The sequence below is a fragment of the Medicago sativa genome, chromosome 2, assembly GCF_051527215.1.
Source record: "Medicago sativa cultivar Bolivia chromosome 2, Bolivia_mono, whole genome shotgun sequence".
Lineage (NCBI taxonomy): Eukaryota > Viridiplantae > Streptophyta > Magnoliopsida > Fabales > Fabaceae > Medicago > Medicago sativa.
The window spans coordinates 54,188,404-54,212,875 of record NC_140750.1 but is presented as its reverse complement, the minus strand read 5'-3'; the positions used below and the strand labels follow the sequence as shown (position 1 = coordinate 54,212,875).

The window sequence follows — 24,472 nt, the reverse complement described above, 5'->3', positions numbered from 1 at the left end:
ATAGAAAAACATCACCACCCTTACTGAAACCATACCAGTAGGGGGTGGGAACGATCGTACTTACAACAAGTACACCCTTAAACAAACTTTCCTATAATAATGTTTATTGTTTGGTGTCATTAAAAAAGATAAGAGTTTATATTATATTTGTTATATTATGTTGTTATTGAAATAGATAAAACATGGTTTGTTGGATTTGTTAAAATTTAAAATCACAAAAATATATGATCGTACCTGACCAGAAGGTGACTACCGGTGCTTTGAATATGGTGGTTGAATGTGTTGGAAAGCTTCTCGAGCGGATGGGGGGTGTGTACCTGCAGGCACTCCGACGCTCAGGTCAGTAGAGATTCAGAGAGTGAGGGTTTGAGAGGAAGAGAAGAGTTCTACCTTGGGGACTGCATTGAGTCCCCTATTTATAGAGGTGGAGGGCTGCAGAGCCGTTGTGGTGGCACACCTGGCTCTAGCGGTTACGAAATCGTAGAAAGTGTAACCGCCAGAGATTTTATTGCGGGAACGTGCAGAATGTGCAAAGAGACGTTGGAGTCCTCTTGAACCAGTCTCGTTTGCTTCGTGCACCCCCTCACGGGGAGGGAGTATGTTGCAAGCAATGTTGCCAAACGTGGAGTATGGGCTTTAGAAGTTATTGGGCCTAAGTTAATGGGCCAAAGATCTTTTGGGTCGGTCCAGAACAATATATATTTATATTTTTAATCAAAATTCCATGAAAAACACCGCTCACATTTTAAAAACACTAGACTTTTGACCCGTGCGTCGCACGGGTTTTCTCGACTATAATAGAGACCAATAAATAATCTTTAATCCGTAAGATCATTGATATGGTAGAAAATATTTTTTTCAAAAAAAAAAAGCAAAAGGATAGGAATGAAATTGGTGTGCAATGCATTTTTTATATGGAATTTATTAGGTTAAATAATTGCAAACCTAATAAAGCAAATGAGCGGGAAAAAATTAGGTTAAGTTGCTGCAGACGTAACAAAATTAATAAATAAGGATTAGTACAATCAAATTAGCGTAAAGATGAACATTGCTAGTAATAATACTAACAAGTAAAAGTTTTTTTATAAGGCCAATAGAAGGGTTGGGCATCCGGGAGAATCTGAAGCATCCTGATGAGTCATAGATAGTCTATTTTATTGCTTTATTTAGTTTAGTTTTATTTAAGATTTGATTTGATTTTATTGCATTTTATTTCCTTTTAGAATATTTTACTTTAAATTGTCTTTTATTTTATTTCAGGAAAGAATATATGATGGAAGGTGTCTTGGAGCAAAAGAAAGAGGACTGGAGCAAATACAGTGCAAGAATACGAAGATACGAGACAAAAATATGTCTCTACCAAGTCAGAAGCTTGGCACGGCCCGTGCCAACATGTGGCACGGCCGTGCCACCTCCCAGAAGCCTCTTTTGCTGCTTTTCTTCGAGCCCAAGTTACTCTGTTGTAGTTTTACTGCTTTGCCCTTGTAGTTGCTTAGATTTTAAGTCAATTGTAAAGCTATAAATAGAGTAGCACTCCATCATAAACAATCATCTTTTGTTCTTGGAATAAAAGTTCACTTTTATATTATTGTTCTTTTACTTTATTGCTTTCTCTCTTCTTCCCCCATGTCTACAATGAACGTTAGTGAGTAGACTCTTCTTTGTCTTGGGATTGTTGGATAAGTCTAATGACGTAATCCGGATCAAGCCAAGCCTTAAACCCTAATTATATGTTACCTTAATTCCTAATCTAAATTCACCGTTTTAACATGAATTAATTATTATCAAACTGTGGAAGCGAACGCGGAGGGTTTGATAATGATTAATTCATCATCTTAGATATCAATTCATAAAGCGAACGCGGAGCTTTGATATCCGAACAAGTGAATTTAGACAAGGTTTGCGAAACATGAGAATAGTCTAGCAAACCTTGGGACACATAAAGTTTCGATCTTCAAGGGTCCCAAAGGCAATCACCCATGAGAATAGGTGTGGTTGTTGGAGGGATACACTCACTGACTTCGAGAGAAGCTGTGATATGCTAAAGAGAAACTTGTCCTTAGAAATTAGGATTAACGCATAATTATAAGTTTAAGGCTTGCTTGTGAAAATATTCGTTGTTATGATGAACCAATAATCCCAAGGCTCTTTTATTATTATTATTGTTATTTACCTTCAACAACTAAACCTCCCTTTTTATAATCTTTCTTCTTTCCTAATCATTATCTAAAAGTTAATCGAATTCATAACTCCCTAGCGGAACGATACTCTTTTACTACTATTACTTCGATAGACCGTGCACTTGCGGTTTGGCTCTATCAAGTTTTTGGCGCCGTTGCCGGGGAGTTGTTGTAATTTGATCAACTTTTTAATAGTGATTAGACTAAAAAAAAATAAAAAATCTTTTTCGTTATTTTATTTTATTTTATTGTTTTTATATTTCTTTCAAAAAAAAAAATCTTTACTTTATTCTATTTTATTCTATTTTCGTTTTATATTTGTTTCAAATATATATATATTTATAAAAAAAATATATCTCTCTATCTCTCTCTCTCTCTTTCTCTTTTTCTATTCTATCTCTAACTGTTTTGATTTCAGGCATGGCTCAAAACCTTTATCAATGGACCTTTTCTCCCCTTTCACCACCTTGTAAAGCTTATGAAATTTTTGGTCACACTGGTGTTGAATGTCAACTAGGTAGTGTTGTTAGAAGTCCCGAGCAGGTAAACTATGGGTTTAGGAATAGTCAAAAAAATTTTCAAACCCCTCGAAATCTTTTTGGACAACAAACATCACCACCCGGTTTTGCAAACAACCAAAGAGTCTCTCAAAAATCCGACTTGGAACTTTTGATAGAAAATTTTGAATTAGATAACATTAGGCATAACCAAGAGTTTAAAGTCAAAGCTGGAGTTTTGAATGACTCTCTCAATAGGCTTTCCGCAAAAGTGGATTCTCTTTCTACTCACAACAAAATGCTTGAGACTCAAATCCCTCTAGTAGCCCAACAAGTAACCTCTTCCCCACAACCCTCCGGAGTCTTCCCGAGTCAAACTGAAACCAACCCCAAAAGCCCAATAAATGCTATTACACCTAGGGATGGTAAGCAATTAGAAGACCCTGTTGTGGAAACCAAGAAAATTGAGGTTGAGGTAGAGAGTGAAAAGCCACAAAGTGAGAAAGTTGTAGTAGAAAGTGGAAAGCCTCACATATCACCACCATATGAGCCAAAAATTCATTTCCCACAAGGGTTTGATGAGTCCAAGTTAGATGAGCAGTTTGGGAAATCTATTGCAATCATTCAAACCAAATTGTCATCTAAACTTAAAGACCCCAAGACAATAGAAAGAGCCACATGTGATTTGGGGGAGAATATTAGTTTGAAGCCATTGTCTCTTAGTGAGAGATTAGGTATCGGATAGAGAAACCTTTTGATCGTCAAGCTAATGACATTAAACGAGCGCTTCGTGGGAGGCAACCCACGCATTTAATTGCTTTTGTTTTGTTTGTTTTTCTTTGTTTTAAGTTGTTTTGTAGGTAATTGTCCAAGTATGATTCAAGGAAAACTGAAAATTTTGAAGCCTCCGTGACCAGAATGTTGGCACGGCCCGTGCTAAGGTTGGCACGGCCGTGCCAACCCAAAACCACCAAAAACCAAAAAACTGGCAGAATGTTGGCACTGCCCGTGCCAAGCTTCTGCACCACATACCTTCAAAAAATTTCTTCTCCTTCCCCATTCACTCACTTCTCTCTAAAAACTCCATTAACCCCCAACCTCCAAACCTCCATAACTCCACCAAATCCAACAAATTCTTAACCAAATTATCCCAATTCATCATTCCAAACTTAACCACCAATCAAAACCAACCTTCATCCAACCAAACACCAAATTCATACACCATAAAACCCTAACCCAATTTCTTCACCAATCTTCATCATCAAACTCATAAACCTTACTCAAACATCAACCCCATTCCTAAACCAATCCTTTCCACCACAAATCTTCCAAAACCCTAACCTTCAACCAAACCACACAAAGACAACATAAGGTCAAGGTCTAATGGCTTCAAGAAGAAGTGGTAAGGAACCAGCAAGGTCTCAAGGAGGACCTCCCTCAAAGAAGCAAGCACAAGTGAAGAATCATGGGATCAAGTTCAAAGACAACAAGCAAAGGGATATGTATAAAATTCTAATCTCTAAACCCTTGCATCCTTCTTGATATCCTGATTCTCATACTTTGAATATGCTAGAGCCTAGAGATGATGTCTATTGATTGATAGGAAGGCTAGGTTGGACTGATATGTTAGAACCTATGAGGGATTATGAGAATTTCACCTATAAATTTTTGAGTTCCATTGTTTTTACTGAAGATAGGTTGAATTATGATAACCCTAACCATAGAGTTTCCTTTAGGCTAATGAATATTTTGATATGGCTCTTCAGCACTTTTGTGATGCCTTAGGTTTTGCAAACGAGGGGTATATCCATGATTCTTGGGATCCTAGCCTTAGGCCAGTTGACTATCAACCCGCTGTCTTTTGGGAACGTATAACCGACCTTAGCTCCTTTGTCTCTAGAGCCAATAAAGCTAGCAACATTCACAACCCCGTACTTAAGTACCTTCAAAGGGTAATGACTTGCACTATTTGGGGTAGAACCGAGCTAGGAAACACTAGAACCGATGAGCTGTTCATGTTATGGGCAATGCTCTACAACCACCCGGTCAACACTTGCTTTTATTTGATTAATTACCTAGACTTTGTCGGTACTAGACCGGCCGGTAAAGGAGATATAGTAGTGGTGGCATCATTACATACATAGCTAGGCATTTTGGCATTGGTGAGGATGAGGGGATCAAACAAATTGAGGGAAACAATAGACTTAACATGGACACCCTCATTGCTATAAATTTCATCAAACCTCGTCCACCACTCCATCACCAACTCAAAGCTTAATGTGCCTATTATGTTTTTACTTCCTAACCCATCTCGGACTACCACCGAGGTGGAAGCAAATTTGTTGTATGTTGATGATGTGCAGGTTCTTAGTGAGCAAGATGATGATGAGGGAGGCGATGCTAACTTGCACTATGATGTGGGAGAAGGTGCTAACTTGCACCAAGAGGAAGAATATCATGGCCATGAAGCAGATGAGTTTAATGAAAACCAAAGATGGGCATGAATGCATAATAGAGTAGAAAAGAGGTAGGAATGATGAGGATTAATGAGTTGTTTATGTTGTGGACTATGCTTTATAACCATCATATTAACATTTGCTACTATTTGCTTGATTATCTTGTTTCAATTGTTAAAAAGAAACCGAATGATAAGGGTGATATAATGGTAGGTGGAATCATCACTTTTCTTGCTAGGAAGTTTGGGGTGAGTGTGAATCAAGGGATCAAGAGGATAGAGGGGAACTATTATCTAGACTTATATACTATTTTGTCTTTCCTTAGAACCCATGACCCTACTCATAATTACCAATATGAATGGAGAATTTGTTTGATTATTCTATCTAATTCGGACATAACTAATCCGGAGGTGGTGGAAAATTTGCTTTATGTTGGTACTAACCCACAGGTACATAATGATGGTGATGATGATGGTAATGAAGAGGAGGTAGGTGCAAACTTGCACCATGAACAAGAAGCCGGTGGAAGCTATAATGATGAACGGCGGGCATAGATGCAAACCAAAGTTCAAAGAATAAGCACCGAGAAACAAGGACAAGGTGTTGAAAGGAACAATGTCCAAATGAGCACGCAACACCTTCACCCTCCAAAGTCCACCTTATGGAACTCAATGAACAAATTGTGAGCTTTCCTCTTCCTATCTTCCCTTATCTCTCCTCTCCTTCTCCTACTCTTTCTTCTACTCCTTCTTCTTCTTCCTCTACTTCTTCTTCTTTAATTTCTTTTTCTTTGAATCATTGAGGACAATGCTTCCCCTAAGTGTGGGGGGGGCCTAATAAAGTGTCTAGAGTCGTAGTGTTCCCAAACTCCCTTGAACTTTATTCTTTTGTTTTGTTTTTATAGTGAAAGGCATGACTAGTAGCTTGTTTTTAATGTAAAAAATGGCATGAAAATTTTTGTTTTGTTGCTTCTTGTACATAAAAGTAGTTTCTTGTGTTTCTTATGTTCTTGCTATACCCATGTCTTGTTTTATTGTGAAATTCTCCAATGAGAAAAGCACCCGGTTGCAATCCTTGAGTAAATGTATGAATAGGTATTTTAAGGAACACGTTCTATCTTTAGTGTTAACTTAGACCCTTTAAAGTCTTAAGAGTAAAAGTAGTATAAGTTTGTGTGGGAAATTAATCAATTGTGCCTTATTGTTATATTCTTAATTGTTAAAGTTAATTGGGGCGGGAGAATGGCACCAACATGTGGGGGAAAGGACAATCCCTAACTTCCTAATTGTGGTGGTGACTCCCTAATTTGAACTTAAAGTGAAACAAATTCATCAATGCTAGGGGGAAAGGACAATTACATCCAAAAAGACTTCCTACGCGGAGATGAAACAAATAATAATTTTGCAGCACTGCTTAGGGTGATTTTGAATCTAGGGGGAAAGGACAATTACATCCGAGAAGACTTCCTATGAGAATAGATAGCCCCTAAGCATCTGCAGCCCCTTGTGCTTAATTGTTAAATTAATTTAAATCTTAACTTAAATTCCCATCACTCTTATATGAAATGAAGAAAGGACTTTACTCGGTTACTTTAGCATTAAGGATAGAACCTGTTCCTCATAATATCTGTCTTATACAGGACCAAGAAAAGGGTTGGACTGCACACACACACTCACTTGAGACTTGATGTTGGGTAGAATAGGTTCATGAGGAATGTTTGAAATTGTAATTAGTGTACTTGGAACAAAACCTTTCTTTGAGACTTATGTTCTTAATATTGCCATAATAATATTTTAGTTGCTGCTATGTCCATTGCCTTTTGCTTGAGGACAAGCAAAGATTCAAGTGTGGGGGAGTTTGATGAGTCATAGATAGTCTATTTTATTGCTTTATTTAGTTTAGTTTTATTTAAGATTTGATTTGATTTTATTGCATTTTATTTCCTTTTAGAATATTTTACTTTAAATTGTCTTTTATTTTATTTCAGGAAAGAATATATGATGGAAGGTGTCTTGGAGCAAAAGAAAGAGGACTGGAGCAAATACAGTGCAAGAATACGAAGATACGAGACAAAAATATGTCTCTACCAAGTCAGAAGCTTGGCACGGCCCGTGCCAACATGTGGCACGGCCGTACCACCTCCCAGAAGCCTCTTTTGCTGCTTTTCTTCGAGCCCAAGTTACTCTGTTGTAGTTTTACTGCTTTGCCCTTGTAGTTGCTTAGATTTTAAGTCAATTGTAAAGCTATAAATAGAGTAGCACTCCATCATAAACAATCATCTTTTGTTCTTGGAATAAAAGTTCACTTTTATATTATTGTTCTTTTACTTTATTGCTTTCTCTCTTCTTCCCCCATGTCTACAATGAACGTTAGTGAATAGACTCTTCTTTGTCTTGGGATTGTTGGATAAGTCTAATGACGTAATCCGGATCAAGCCAAGCCTTAAACCCTAATTATATGTTACCTTAATTCCTAATCTAAATTCACCGTTTTAACATGAATTAATTATTATCAAACTGTGGAAGCGAACGCGGAGGGTTTGATAATGATTAATTCATCATCTTAGATATCAATTCATAAAGCGAACGCGGAGCTTTGATATCCGAACAAGTGAATTTAGACAAGGTTTGCGAAACATGAGAATAGTCTAGCAAACCTTGGGACACATAAAGTTTCGATCTTCAAGGGTCCCAAAGGCAATCACCCATGAGAATAGGTGTGGTTGTTGGAGGGATACACTCACTGACTTCGAGAGAAGCTGTGATATGCTAAAGAGAAACTTGTCCTTAGAAATTAGGATTAACGCATAATTATAAGTTTAAGGCTTGCTTGTGAAAATATTCGTTGTTATGATGAACCAATAATCCCAAGGCTCTTTTATTATTATTATTGTTATTTACCTTCAACAACTAAACCTCCCTTTTTATAATCTTTCTTCTTTCCTAATCATTATCTAAAAGTTAATCGAATTCATAACTCCCTAGCGGAACGATACTCTTTTACTACTATTACTTCGATAGAACGTGCACTTGCGGTTTGGCTCTATCACATCCCAACAAGGTTGGCACCCAACAGAAGCCCCATCCTCTACCGTCTTTCCAATACGTAATATTATTAAAAAAATAAAAAAAAAGGAAAAAATTCACAATAAGGGGAGACTAGGCCAATACCCTCAAAAGAAAAAATAAATATGTACATAAAACAAGGAACTGAAATAGCTGAAATCTATAATTAGGCATCCCATTCTTGTCCCTAGCAAAATCCGCCAACAAAGAGGAAGGCAACAAAGTGAACCACATAGTGTCTTGTATCGCATGCCCCAAATCTGCTAGGCCTTCTGCACAACAATTTCCTTCACGAGTAAAAGTTACTCTTTCACTTCTCAAATTTTTATTTTGTTCAACTATCGTCTTCTGAGTGGCTGTTAAGTGTCGTTAACACTTTTAATATCAGTTCCATCACTTTTAAATCATTTTAATCGATTTAAAAGTATCTCAAAACGCAATTAACTGTCATTGGAATAAGTGGGTGTTGTTTTTGGATTTCCTGTTGTATTTGGATTTCCAAATTCTATTATCTACCGAAGTTGTTACTAGGTTGAGTCACGACCAGGTCGCTCTCTTTAAGACGTTTTGTGCCACTACCCAAAATTGTGCAAGGTAGACTATCAACCACGCCGCCTCCAGGATAAAACAAGCCTAGCTACAACTGTTCGATTAACTACTGTACTGTAGAAAATCGTTCGAGAATTACATCTTCAAATATGGTACTAAGACCACTCTTTAATACTAAAATCACTTTAATATGGTATTATTACCATTCTATTATGGTGCTAAGACCACTCAAATATGGTGTTACCACCATTCTAACCTTAATTTCTCCAAAGTATCAATATGGTACTACGACCACTCAAATATGGTGTTACCACCATTTCTCCTCAAATAGAAAAATATTGTTATAATATTTATATACCGTTAAGATCATTCTTGATTCCGACGGGACATTGTTTATTCCAAATAGGGACTGTGATCTTAAAAGTACTCTTTATTTCGAAGGGACGTATATTACCGAAGGGACTATGAACTTAAGACCATTCTTAATTCCGAAGGGACATTAAACCAAAAAGGGACTATGGTCTTAAGAACACTCTTAATTCCGAAGGGACAGAAAGGAGTAGAAAAAGGAGAAGGACTTGTCAAACAAGTCGAAGGAGGGAGAAGAGATGAAAGACTCGTCAACACAAGTCAAAAAAGGGAGAAGAGAGAAAGATTTCCTGACAACTCAATGAAACTCTTTGGTGTGTGGAATGTACCGTGTGAGCTCTCTATTTATAGAAAAAATTCACAACTAATAAGTGAGAAACTTTGGGAACAAGTAATACATTACTTTGTCATTAAGTAATTCACATATTAGATCTAGTACAAAAATATCTCAATTGAGTACCAAAATATATTATATTTAGTACAAAAATATTTTAGCAAAACTTAGGGACTAAGAAAGCACTTTCTAATAATGATTAAATTAATTATTTAATTTACCATTTCCAAATAATAAAATATATATCAATATATATTTTTCTCTAGTGCTTATGTACCCCCAGTAATTAGAGGTATACCCCCACTATATAAACACTACTAATGTGTGTGTTCCATCCGATGTGGGACTTCCACTTTTTTCAATTCACACAACACTAGTTTTACCCAACATGAGAATTTGTGTTTAGTCTTTTTACTCAATTTCCACACATGTTCCAACAATCCCCCACTTGAATTTAAAAAATGGTTTCATAAATAACGTCAAAAACGTCTCCATAAGATTTGCTAGTAAACAAAGGTGTCGCCTACAACTTGAACCTCTGCATAGCGAGTAAAATTCTGATTAACAAGAGTTGCTTACAGCATTGAACTCTTTCTCAGACATAGAACCCACACACAAACCTTTTCATAAGGTGTATTCTAAAAGCCCGTGCGTTTATGGCCTTGCACGTGTATCCCGGTTTTAACGAACGCTCTAGGTATTCTACCCTGAATCCCATAAGAACCGGCCCTTAGTTCCACATTCATATAGGTGAGTCTATCAAGAGTACTCATGTAGCTATGTACTCCACTCCAAATAGAGTATAGATCTCATTAAGAGTTTCTATTATCTCATCCTTCTATCGCTGCAGGAATCATGCTTTCTTACTTTTATCATAGCATGTTCTATCACTTGTGACTTGTTATTACCCATTGAACCTATTTCTTGGGATCTCCAGTCATGTAGGTCGGGTTACCATCACTTGTGACCTTTGGGCATTAGTCCCATCCTATTGGATGTGTTTAGGACTTTCTTTCTAGTAATTCCTTTCGTCAAAGGATTAACTAAATCTTTATCAGTACATACATGATCTACTTTAACCGTTCCTTTTGAGAGTAGCTAGCTCTCTAATCCTTTATGTGTTCATGCCTTAATTATCGTCTCTAACGATTCTCAATTTTTGTAATAGCTGCAGACTATCACAATGATTTAACACTTCTGGAAACGGTTTAATCCACTAAGGGATCTCAACTAGCAAGCATCTTGTCAACTTGCTTCTCCACTAGATTTCTCTAGTGTTCTCATCTCAGATTCATTCCATAGTGGACTGAGTCAATATCATTTGTTTTAACAAACAACTCATTTAGTGATGCTCAATGTGCAAACACTAGTCGCTAAATATTCATCTGAAAGATGTTCTATTTTATATCTTGTACCACTTAAGTACAATAGGTTACTCCTAGTGAAGTAATCTTAGAGTCATAGTCTTCTTAAGGCACCTCATGACTCTTTCTATAGCATGGCAATGCTTCTCATCCGTCTACTAGTAAACTTGCACAAGAGTTTCACGACATCGGCAATGTCGGATCTAATACATTCAGTGGCTTACCTAAGGACTGCCAATGATGCTTGCATATTCTATTTGTTTAACTTCATCTCAAGTGTTCTTACACTTGGATCATAATATATGCTTGCAAGTTTACACTCAAATAATAACATTTTCTTAAGATCTTCTCAACTTTGTGAGATTTATCAAAAAAGTTATCTTTTCTGATCTAGTAATCTTGAAACCAAGAATTACTTCAACTTTGTCTAGGTCTTTCTTATCAATGTTATTGATAAACAATGATTTCACATAATTCATAACATGAATCTTTAAATCAAATATGAGCAAGTTGTCTTTATAGAGACATATGATCGTGCAAATATTATTTGTAACTTTCATTCACTTTATACTCATTCGATAGCATTAGAATGTCAAATTTTTCATGTCAATCGTTAAGAGTTTATTTTAGACCTCACAAAGAATTATCTAACTTACAGACCTTGTTTTCTTGTCCATGAATCACAAAACTTTTAGGTTGTTTCATATAGATTTCTTCTTCTAGTTCACCATAAAAAGAGGCAACTTTCACATCCATTTGGAGCACTATCAAGTTATGAACGGCGGCTAAAGGGAATAGTAATCTTATGGATATGATTTTCGTGACTGGTGAATGAATGTCGAAGAAGTCTATATTTTTCTCTTTGTCTAAAACATTTGACTACAAGGAGAGCCTTGTATTCATCAACCGTCCCGTGAGGTTTTAGTTTCCTTTTCCAAATCCAAATACAACCGATTGGTTTTGCAACTATGAGACAAGTCAACCAAGTCTCATGCTTTGTTAGACTCTAGAAAATCCATTTCATCGTTTATTGCTTCTTGCCATAATTCAGCATCCATTAAGGATATAGCTTTTTAAGGCTTAATGGATCTTCTTCCAATGTATAAACCAAGTTCATACTCTTTAGCATTTTTAGCTTTCTTACCTCCTTGAGGTTCTATAACATCTCGTATGATGTTTTCATAACTATTTCTAATTACATGAATGTGATTAGATATAGTGCCCCCACTAGTTCTTAATTTTTAGAAGGAAATTTAGTTTACCCCCACTAGTGCCCCCACTATTCTTTAATTTACAGGGGTACTTACTTCATAGAAATCAGCATCTTTTAATTCTATGATCACTTTAACATTTAGGTCCTAAAACCTATATGCTTCGTTATTTATAACATACCTAATGAATACACATTCATAGGCTCTACTAGTGAGTTTAACTCTCTTGGGGTCCTGAAGCCAAATATAGTCCGGACAATCCCAAGTTCAAAAATAAGACAAGTTGGATTGTCTTTTCTTCAAAAATTTCTTAATTAGAATTTTTGTCCTTAGACTTGGGTACTCTATAAATTTCAATTATCGTTATAAAAATTGAACATTCAAGCATATCAATTTTATTTTCCAAAATTCACAGTCATCAATAAATATGATAAAAACATCATTTTATCATTTCTAATTTATGTATCATCAAATTCACACATATCATAATTTATGATGTTTAGAGATTCATATTCTCTAAATTCTGATTTATATGAACTTGTGGTTCATATATCTTGACTGCAATAAATAAAATTATCTAATCATATAACTTTGGAATTAATTCCAAATTACTCAAGTTTAAAATTAAACACTTGTTCGTGATCAATTTTGATATGTCAAATATTAAAATCACACAACTAATAAAATAGAAGGAGAATTTTAATTTTGAATCTACCATTAAAGGTGCAACAAGTCTTTCTTTAAGTCTGAGTCAACTCAGTCTTATTCGATAGAAATCTGAAATACAGATTCTTTCTTAGACATAAAGTAGAATTTCACAATTCCATTTATTTTCCTTTATTGCACATTTACAAGTTTGGAGTTTTTGTGGCTCGATGGGTCTATGGTTCATTAACTCTCAATATCATAATTTTATCAGTACTGATTTTCAAGTGAAGTGGCTGCAATATCTCCATAGTTTCAATTTTTACTTCAAGTGTGATGACAAAACTTAAAGCAACACGTATGAGCCAAAATCACCAAAATTAAAATTGTTGTTTTTGGATTTCCAAACTGTTGTATTTGGATTTCCAAATTCTATTATCTACCGAAGTTGTTACTAGGTTGAGTCACGACCAGGTCGCTCTCTTTAAGACGTTTTGTGGCACTACCCAAAATTGTGCAAGGTAGACTATCAACCACGCCGCCTCCAGGATAAAACAAGCCTAGCTACAACTGTTCGATTAACTATTGCACTGTAGAAAATCGTTCGAGAATTACACCTTCAAATATGGTACTAAGACCACTCTTTAATACTGAAACCACTTTAATATGGTATTATTACCATTCTATTATGGTGCTAAGACCACTCAAATATGGTGTTACCACCATTCTAACCTTAATTTCTCCAAAGTATCAATATGGTACTGCGACCACTCAAATATGGTGTTACCACCATTTCTCCTCAAATAGAAAAATATTGTTATAATATTTTTATACCGTTAAGATCATTCTTGATTCCGACGGGACATTGTTTATTCCAAATAGGGACTGTGATCTTAAAAGTACTCTTTATTCCGAAGGGACGTATATTACCGAAGGGACTATGAACTTAAGACCATTCTTAATTCCGAAAGGACATTAAACCGAAAAAGGACTATGGTCTTAAGAACACTCTTAATTCCGAAGGGACAGAAAGGAGTAGAAAAAGGAGAAGGACTTGTCAAACAAGTCGAAGGAGGGAGAAGAGATGAAAGACTCGTCAACACAAGTCAAAAAAGGGAGAAGAGAGAAAGAGTTCCCGACAACTCAATGAAACTCTTTGGTGTGTGGAATGTACTGTGTGAGCTCTCTATTTATAGAAAAAATTCACAACTAATAAGTGAGAAACTTTGGGAACAAGTAATACATTACTTTGTCATTAAGTAATTCACATATTAGATCTAGTACAAAAATATCTCAATTGAGTACCAAAATATATTATATTTAGTACAAAAATATTTTAGCAAAACTTGGGGACTAAGAAATCACTTTCTAATAATGATAAACTTGGGGACTAAGAAAACACTTTCTAATAATGATTAAATTAATTATTTAATTTATCATTTCCAAATAATCCAAATAATAAAATATATATCAATAATATCAATATATATTTTTCTCTAGTGCTTATGTACCCCCATTAATTAGAGGTACACCCCCACTATATAAACATTACTAATGTGTGTGTTCCATCCGACGTGGGACTTCCACTTTTTTCAATTCACACAACACCATGAAAATTTGTGTTTAGTCTTTTTACTCAATTTTCACACATGTTCCAACAGTGGGCAATTTAGGGTGTTTTGGAGAAATTTCAGAAGTGAGAACGAGTAATTTCATGAGCCGTAGAAATTTGGTTGAATTAGGGTTGCTTGGGAAAGATGAAAGAAGATAGGAGCAAGGCAAAATCATTGAGTTTCAAGTACACACTAAACTGCAGCAAAATTAAGAAAACGTGATCAAAGCAAGTTATGTGTTTCAAGCAATGAGGCCACCCCCCACGAAGAAAAAAGCTATCGACCTATCGTTAACTCGATTATGTCTCTATCTAATTAGTTGTAATGTTTAAGAACAACTCGTTATTATATCTTTCTATAATTATTCTATACTATAATTTTGGAGACTACTGCTTGCATTATGTCTGCCTTTTCCTTCTGTTAAGGAACATCCGACCAGTAGCGAGTTTTTTTTAATGTAAAAACTGCTAACCCTTCCCAATTTTCTATTAGACCTATGGTTTTGATTCTAAATTTACGCATAAACATGTTTAATCTCTTCAAAGTTTTGTTCAAATCCTATGAATAGATATTTTCCAAGCATGCAAATTTTGTGCCCCTAACATTCTTGCTAAAATTATTCATATTCTTTACATGATCTAATTCTTCCTATTCTTTAGATGATCTAATTTTTTTTATTTTATATTGTGTTATGAGCCAACTATAGGGATGGGGTTGTACAATGAGGGCTTTAATGTGTGCTAAAAGGTGAATTTCTATGAGTTTGACAAAATTTCAAAACAGATAGAGAAGCATTACAACTATTTTCTATGAACATGTAAAAATAAAATGGGAGCTTACAGTTTCTTTCACCTATGACATGTGCATATTTTTTTGTCAACATAAACTTTATCTATCACGAGTCTCTACTATTATGAAAATACGCTTTGGTATTTTAGTTTCATATTTCATACTTGCTTTGTTTCTCTCATTTGGGGCAACCAATTAATTTGTTTATCACAGATTAAGCATTGTTTTAATTTTATGGAATAGATAGAGAATTGGAAATGTTACATATAAAACTGTAGTTAATATATGTTGGACAAAAAAAATAGTTTAAAATTTAATTTTGGCATCTGAATTCCTTCACAATAAATTATGCATCCGTAATAGTGGTCATAGAATTCAAAAAATCGAATAGTAATATATTTTTTTTAAGAGAAATTGAGTAGAGTGAGTAGCGAATATACCATTTCTAACACTATAGATCATTTTTTTAATAACAAAATAAATCCTATTTAAAAGATACAATGGAGTCATGGAGTGTGATTAGGGATTTGTGCTGGAGGTAGCGAATTCGTTTGTTGAAGTAAATTTATCAATTGAGTATACTCCTCATGAGTAATACTAGATTAGTTTCTTGATGATGTTGAATTCACATCCTTCACTACCAAAAACACTAGCAGATGTATTTGGTTTGCCAGAATTAAGAGGAAATCCATGCTTCCTAAAGCATACACCAATAGTATGGCATGTGGGACCACAATGAGTGCAAAGTCTGCTTAAAGATTTCCCAGACCATGCATTAACATACACGACTTTGTAAAATCGCGAACAAAACGCATTGATTCACATCGACTTGATGGACACAAGTGCAAATAGGCATTGGTCGGTGAAAGTCATTTCATCTTAGTAAAGTAATTTGGAACCATGCTTAAGATTGTTGATATCAAAATGTAGAGTAGAAATTTGAATTCTATCATCTTTGGCAAACCTTTCTTTTATATTGATCCAAACATCAATAGCATTCTAGTAAAACACGATTGTTTGAGAATTTGACTCATAAACTGAGTTATTAATTCAAGAATGGATTAATGATTGCATAGTTCCCGCGCACAACAATTCAAATCTATAAGATTATTAGTAATTGGTATCGTACCATCAATGAAATTAGATAACTTGTTCTTGGCGCCAAGTTTTCGTCGAGTGGATCTAGACCAAGAAAGGTAGTTTATAAGATACATTCAATGGAAGAGTAACAACCACTGAATTTGGACCTTCACTTGAATGAACCTAGCAGATTGAATCGATATTGGAAGTTGGAGGTGGAGATATCACTGATAATAGCATGATGTAGAGAAAGTGCAAGAATCAAGAATAAAACCCAAGATAGTGCAGGAATGGAATGTAATTCACTAGAAAGAAAATGTGACTGATACCGTATTATGAATATGCAAATTAGAAATACTGAGAGCTCAAATGCATGCTAAGAGTAAAGTAATTTTCCTTACTTCATTCAATGATCTAGCTCAAATGCTCATATTACTTGTTATGATAGAGTGACTTACATAACAAGTAATTGAATCTTACTAACTTCTTGGAAAATCATAACTACTTCTAGTTGTCTTTATGAGTCTCATCAATTTGTGAGATTGAGTTATCGTCACTTGAATCTAGCTTATGTAATATTGTTAAAATACTCCTGAAAAAATAAGTAGGTGTAAGTTATTAGCTTCACATTTGTTGATCTTCGATCTTCTTGAGCACTCAATTAAGAGAACTCCATCAAAGATAGAACTACTACTTGATACTTTCAAGTTCAACAACAGTTTTGAACCACAATAACAAGTTAATTTGGATTCATCAAGGAGACCATCAAAGATCGTTTTTAATTATCTAAGAGATTGAGTCACCAGTTGTGAATAGCATATTGACTATAGGCTTGATTCGTTGGTAGTCATTTAGATATTCAACGAGTACCTACCTTAGATGTTCTTGAGCTTGGATCAAAGTTGACTTGGCCAAGCCTTGATTAAGCATCCAAGAAATTAAAAATATCAACTAAAACTTGCCAGTTATAATGTGTCAAGGCATGAGAAGAAAGGAGAGTAGAATGAATAAGCAGAGATTTTGTTATTCCGACTTAAAATACGTCTACCTCACATTTTCAGGACTTGTCCTCTTTCAAGAGAAAGAATTGACTACATAATTTTGAAGCCTATACCCACATTTCCAGTGCATTCTCAATTTGATTGAAGTGAAAACATGATAGTGTAGGGTAAAGGGTGATATTTTAAGGAGTGAAAAGGGAAAGATACACATTAGTGAAAAAGGAAAGATGCACGTTAGTGCTCATCCTTCGGCTAGTAATAATAATACAATGGAAACCACATAAAAACCTAAACATTATAAGAGGAAAACAATGCTAATAATTTACCAAGTCAAAATCTGTACTGCTTGTCGCCAGTTGACTATTACAATGTATTCAACTCCTAAGATATAATGTTAGTATATCTTGCGATACCCAAAATCGCACATCAATAGAAGATGTGATACAAAAATGTGTGAAACATTACCATGACTTTGCTCCTCTCAGTCCACTTTAATATATCTCACCTTTCACCACCAAAAAAATAATACATCTCACCTTGTCTGATATCCTTGATTTTTGGAGCAACAATCTTCAAATTCTTTTCGTGTTTAGAGAAACAATCATTTTAGTTACTAGATCCTAGATATAACAATTTATTCTCTCTTTTTACTCCTTTTCTTTATTGATGTTACATCTGCTGATGTATCCAATTTCACTTTTTCCTGTTTATTTCCCTTTGGAAATTCTTTATTTCTTTTTCTCTTACTTCTTTGCTTCAATAATCCTTTCTCTTCTAGCGTTTTCAGTTTCTGTTTTTTCCGCTCTTTCGCTTTCTCTTCAAACCCATCATCCATCATCTTCATTTTTGCAACATTCTTAGCACTGAAAACCTGCAATGCATCAGAAAGTAAAGAAGTCGTTAGGGATTCTTTTTTTTTTAACAAAAGTCTTACATAGCACATAATTATCATTTTAATAAAAAGCTAGAATCAAATAATATCTAATATGCAATTCAATGCTTAGACGGACAAGCTACACCTGTAAAAACATACCTTTTTCATGAGAGAAAGGACCTCATTTTCTTTGTATTCAATCATTTCAAGTTGCCTTTCAATAAGGGTCTCTATTTCCCGAATGAGATCAACATCATTCTGCAAATGGTGGCAAAAGAGGAAATCAATGCACAACAAAAGGCAGAATCCTAAATTGTGTGCATTCTATAAAGTGAGTGTAATTCTATTTCTGTTGTAAATTGGTACCAGTTTCTAACATAATCATAACTAGGAAACTGAATTGAATACTGGCTTTTATTGAATAATTCTGGTTCAGTGGCCAGAATTTAATTACAAAGTTAGATCTGGTTTCCTCCCAAAAAAAATCAAGGATAGATACAGCAAACAGCAGTTTCCTCCAAAAAATTCGAGAGTCTTGGTCTCTCCCTTCAAAAAATTAGAGAACTTGGTCTTTCCCTCCCAATAAACAACTTCATAACTTTCCTAATATCTTCCCAATAAACCACTTCCTAAAACTTTCCCTCAATAAAACACTAATATCTTAAATATTTCAGAAAACCCAAATCCAGACATGTATCTGAACAACCTATATGCCTATTAACTATAATTTTCTCTTGGCCGAAATTCATCTGTAACGTATTGAATTTAAATTAGTAAAGAGGAACATATGTATGATTTATGACACATTGTGGTTTCTGTTGTGATGCATTTGCAGAATTGAACACAATTTGGTTTGAAAATGAATGAAGTACTAATCAAATGTTGATAGAACATCTTGATGCAAGTTACAGCATACTCAAGGGTCTCCACCAAGACACATGTACAGTTTAAGAAAAGTCTTGTAAACCTCTTTAAAGCTAAGGAAAGGACATTTGACATCACCAAAGCCATGGTCTCAATATTGAATTCAGTTGTTGAGAATCCACCAGCAGCATAGGGGATCCAAACATACCCTCTAGGTTTTTTCAACAAGCAAAGTTTAGAATTTAGTGGTAATTAACTCTGGTTAAACATCTCAAATCAATAACTCTTGTGTTTCTGTCAAGTAGAAAATGTTCGAAAAGGGGAAAAAAACAGCACAACACAATCATCCTTTCTTTTTTGACAAAATATCTTTAAGATCGATCTCCCTACAACACCATTACATAACTACACTTCAAAAACTAGAATAGTTCAGTGCATAGTATAATATCCAAATATCAGTATTAAAAAAATAAACAGCTGCAATGACTCGACTTGCTCATTTTATGTAGATGTTCAAAATTTCAAGATATAAATAAGCTTGTAGTTTAGAAGATAGCACGTAACTAGGAAGGGATGGGTGGTGAATGCTTTGGATAACTTCCAGAAGGATCCACCACTTTAACCCAAAAAAGTAAATGTCTGAACAGATGTGCAAGTGCATGTGTAAAAATAAGGATAAGGAATATATAAATGAGACAAAGAAGGCAATCACTGGTCATCTGCATGACATGCCCCATTTTGTACATAGGCAATAAAATAAGGTTCAATTTTAACAACTAAATTGTATGACAAAGAAAGGACCATGCCAAGCCAAAGGGTAGATAGTTAAACAATTTGCTGGTACAGTCCCGCTTTCATCAATTAACAACCTTAAGGATATGAGTTCGGAAAAATAACCATTTGAATCCAACTAGAATAATTGAGATCCTAAACATGATGTATGTGTTGGTACATAAAATCAAATGCATTTATTTCACAGTAATGTTTATGAGGGAGCCAAAGCTGGGCTTGATATAAAGAATGCATAAAGATGGCAGGGCTATTGATTTTCCAAGCCAAAAATTTGAAATTTTCATCATGTTTATGAAATTTTTCACCATGACATCTAATTTTCATGGCTTTGAGTTCCATTATCTATTTATATAAGGTGGACAGAGAAGCAATGTTCAACATACAAATGGTGCCGACGTAGCAACCAGTCAACATGAGAATTACAAGAAAAAAACCAATGCATTCAATGAATGAAGACTCGACTTCAAACAAAAGAAGGAAATTTGTAAGGGTGTGTCCATTTGCTTTCAGAAAATGTAACGGGGGGCGGGATAGGAAATAGATTGAAAACCATGTGAAAGTTTTATGATCAGAAGTGAAACAGAAAATAAAAAACAACAAAGTTTGCTCTTACCTGGGTAACAAGGCTCAAAGCGAGTCCCCCTCTACCTGCTCTTGCAGTACGACCAACACGATGGATATAATCTCTTGGAAACCTACATGTGAATAGCCGAAATCCGTTTCATCAAATGCTTCAAATGTAAACGAATAATAAAACAAATTTGGAAAAGAAAAGTAACCTTGGAACATCATAATTGATAACAAGGTCAACTGTAGGTATATCCAGACCACGGCCAGCAACATCAGTTGCTAGTAATACAGGAACCTTTCCCGATTTAAAGTCATGAAGTGCTTCAAGCCTCTGAGCCTGTGATCTGAATGAATATAAAGCTGCAGCTTCTTGATCGAGCACTTCCAGCATTAAATTTAAACGATGACAATCTCTGCAATTTGGGAACTGTTAAGAGTATCTACAAATATTTAGACAAAGAGAAGGACATGTAATTGCCTAGGATAATCTGTTAGTTATAACCGTCATAAAAGATTCCACCATTAGACCTCCACTTCAACACCAAGTGTAAGCAAGCATGACTCAGAACAGTAGTTCTGATGTCCAAGAATAAACAGTAAAAACAGAACCAAAGATTAACTCTACCAATTCCTCCGCTATAATATGCTACAGATAGAAAAAGCAACAGAGGAAAAAATTGCTATAGAATACAAATAAATAAAACTCATCTTTATATTTGAATCATTAACTAAAAGTAACACAGAATTCTTTCCAACTATTAATGAGTAAACCATAGTCCACATTATCTGCTGAAAGACGGGTATCCCATATTTTAGGAAAGAAATCCTACTTGCACCCTATGTCTACTAGCAAGCAGGGAACATCAAAAAGCCAAGTGCCTACTACCAAGATTACAATGCCGGACTTCAAATCAAAAAAATTGGCACATCATGAAAGCTTTTATTTAATGAGAGACGATCTCATCCACAAACAGACATTTAATTATTAGACTGGACTCTGGAGAGGCAACAACCAAAAGCTTGAAACTGTGTTTATTGTCCTTCGGAATCATAAAGAATGCTAATAATATCTAGTTATTGCCAATAAACTGTCCACAACAAACGAGGGGAAAATGCAAAACTAACACAATCAAATTTTATCATGTTGGTATTACAATGACACTGAGGAAGAGGGAAGTTAAGACAAACACATAACAGCCTAATGATCAAATAAAAATAAAATAATGAAAGACAGAAGTACAATATAAGCTACAAAAAAACAAAAATAGCAGGCAGGGTTGTTTAATCAAATGTTCTAAAAAGTGAAAGTGGCAACATGGTTCTATTACTATAGCAACCCCAAAAAAAAAAGAGTTGTGAACTTGAGAATAAAAATGAATATCATGCCAAAATACATGTAACAAAAAATGGTTATGAAAAATTCAAACACATCATCTAGAAAGATACCTGCATGTGGAGACAAAGACGATGGCAGACCTAATACCCATATCTTCCATTTTAGACAAGATGTGCAACAAATATACATCCTTCACATTTTTAGGGATGAATACAACCTGTTGCTTAAGATTTTCAACCGTCTTAAACCCTTCATAAGCTTCGAAGGCATACAACTTATCTTGATAACGCTCACGCAATTTTTGTAAATTACTAGTTGTTGTTGCAGAAAAAAATAGGTTTTGCCGGTTTTCTGGTAAGCACTGAAATATAAATTTCAATTCATCCTGAAAACCAACATCCAGGACTCGATCTGCTTCATCCAAGACAAGAAACTGCAAAAGCAATGCATAAATATCAGCATAATCATAATAATGCTTAATCTATTAATTAAGTTTTAAAACAAAGCAATGCAAAATTATCTCTATTATTTAACCATTCAAGTACATTATCCAATTTTGATTACTAACACATACACATGCAACTCACCCGGGTAAGGAGCCGCTTGGATTAGCTTATTTGAGTTTAGCACTTGTGTGACTAACTAACTACTTGAGTGAGCTTATAGAAACAAAAAATGTATATACATGTCCATAAGCTCTTTTCAGCTCATTTCCATAAACTCTTCATGATAACTTATGAAAATAGCTTTTAGCTTATGTGGGAATAGTATGACTTTTTATTTCATCTTTTGTTATAGAAATAACCCAACTTGTTATCTTTTGTTATTAAAATAACTCAGGGCCTGTTTCGACTGGATTATTTGATCATATTTACCATCATAAACACTTACGAAAACAGCTAATAACATATTCATAAACTGTTTTCAGCTTATTATCATAAGCTCTCCAAGATAGCTTTAGAAAACAGCTTATTGTTTATACGACACACTTTAACTATATTTTATCTTTTGTTAAAGTAGCTTATACATAATCATTGCTTATCATAACAAGCAATCATAATATAACTTGCAAGTTAAGTTGTTTATCCAAATAAGGCCTGACATGTAAGTGTTAATGCTTTAAGCGCTTAATTAAGTTATTTATCCAAACACGTCTCAAAATCAACAACACAATCAAATTAAACACAAAAACAAAATCATCACCAAATTCATAATGATCAAATCAACGAATTCGAATTACCTTAGTCCTAGCGAAAACCGGAGCAATTTCAGGATTATCCTTAAGCAAAACCTTAATCCTCCCAGGAGTAGCAATAACAAGATGCGGTCGAGCAACCAACTCTTTAGTCTGTCTAAGCATATCCATACCACCAACAACCACCGCAATCCGAAGCCGAAGCGACGAACCAAGCGCCCTAAACTGCTCCGCCAACTGAAACGCCAGCTCGCGCGTGGGCGTCACCACAAGCGCAAAAACACCAAACGTATGTTCAGCCAGCCGCTGCAGAATCGGAAGCGCAAATGCCGCCGTTTTACCGCTTCCGGTTTCGTCGATTCCGATCACGTGACGGCCAGATAGAATCTGAGGGATGCAGTGTTGTTGCACGCGCCGTGGAGTTTTCATTCCGAGTTCTTTGCAGGTTTTTACCGCCCATTCGGAGAGGCCGAGATCGGAGAATGTGGCGGTGGTGTTTTCGGGGTTGGAATTAAGGGTTTCGTGTGTAACGACGTCGTTTTGAGGTTTATTGGAAATGGGAAGTGAAGGGTTTATGGAGGGTTTACGAGATGGTTTGAAGAGTGGAAAATTTTGGTCTACAAGGTTTTGTGGCTGCTCCATGACTGATGAGGTAGAAGACAGTGGTGAAAAATAAATTAAGAGGCAGAAGAAGGCAGCAAGAAGGAAAATGTATGTTTAGGGTTATCTTTTTTATTTATAAAATAGGGGGTCTTTTGAATTTAGTTACTTGTAATCCCTACAAAATTTTCTACTTTAGTTTTGAGTAATGATATTTTGAAACCATTTGATGACAACTCTAATGAGAACCGTTTTTGTCAAAAAAAAAACTTTGTTGAGAAACTTATTTTTCTCACTTTTTATTGGTCAAAAACAATGGAGAGAGAAAAAGGAAGAGAGAGGACAATCAACATCATGTGAGTATGAGAGAGAAAGTTGTCCAAAAGTTGTCAAAAAGTGGTTGTCAAAATATCATTTCTCTTAGTTTTAGGCTTTGTTTGGGAGTTTAAAAGGCAGGGGAGGGGAGGGTTTTGGAAAAAAGGAAGGAGTAAGTGGAAGAAATAGAAGACATTGGGAGGAGAGGGTTTTGGAGGTTAATTTTTTACTCATGATAAAAAACCCCCCTCATTTGGGGGAACTCAAAAATTGTATTGGGGGAGGGTTTTGGGGGGTTATGGAGGGTTTATATGAATTTTTCAAATCCAATATATGTTGTTATTATATTCTTAAAATTAAAAGTATATTAATTATAAGTATTAGTTTATCATTCTCTAAAAAACTGTTCTTTCAAAAAAATGTGAATTTTTTGTTCATTTTTCTATATATTTCCAACCCCCCAAAGCCCTCCCTTTCCTTCCCCTCCAAACTCCCAAACAAAGTCTTAGTCCTTGTTAAAATCAAATTTGTTTAACTATTTTTAAGTTCTTAAATAATTTTTTTAGAAATGTTTATAACATATGTTTTTGTAGAGAAATAAGTAATGTCTTTTAAAATCCATAAGATTTTTTTTTCCAAAACAGTCTTTCAAAATCTCAATCCAATACATCCCCCTAAAATTTGATGTTTTTGGGTTAGTCATCATATTTTTTAATTTTATCCTTCTTGTATTAAACAATATTTGATTAATGACATTAATTGACTTTATTTCT

The 24,472-nt window shown here is 34.9% G+C and overlaps 1 protein-coding gene across 1 annotated transcript; it reads right to left on the bottom strand.

Annotated features, from left to right (window-relative positions):
• Nucleotides 1-17,448: 17,448 nt before the first annotated feature.
• On the bottom strand, nucleotides 17,449-23,499 carry RH36 (RNA helicase 36). Its single transcript, XM_085745071.1, has 6 exons — nucleotides 22,830-23,499; nucleotides 21,700-22,022; nucleotides 20,463-20,666; nucleotides 20,297-20,378; nucleotides 18,187-18,285; nucleotides 17,449-18,024 (listed from the first exon to the last, which is right to left on the bottom strand). The coding sequence occupies exons 1-6, from the start codon at nucleotides 23,424-23,426 to the stop codon at nucleotides 17,788-17,790; spliced, it is 1,542 nt and encodes a 513-aa protein (XP_085601197.1). The 5' UTR covers nucleotides 23,427-23,499; the 3' UTR covers nucleotides 17,449-17,787.
• Nucleotides 23,500-24,472: the final 973 nt, after the last annotated feature.

What these genes read in the sequence shown, in the direction of transcription:
- RH36 (XM_085745071.1), bottom strand. Translation starts at nt 23,426, where the DNA reads ATGGAGCAGCCACAAAACCTTGTAGACCAAAATTTTCCACTCTTCAAA. An exon ending in CGGTTTTCGCTAGGACTAAG is followed by an intron (nt 22,023 to 22,829) that starts GTAATTCGAATT and finishes TTGCTTTTGCAG; the next exon opens with TTTCTTGTCTTGGATGAAGC. An exon ending in TCCTTTCTCTCATGAAAAAG is followed by an intron (nt 18,025 to 18,186) that starts GTATGTTTTTAC and finishes GATGCATTGCAG; the next exon opens with GTTTTCAGTGCTAAGAATGT.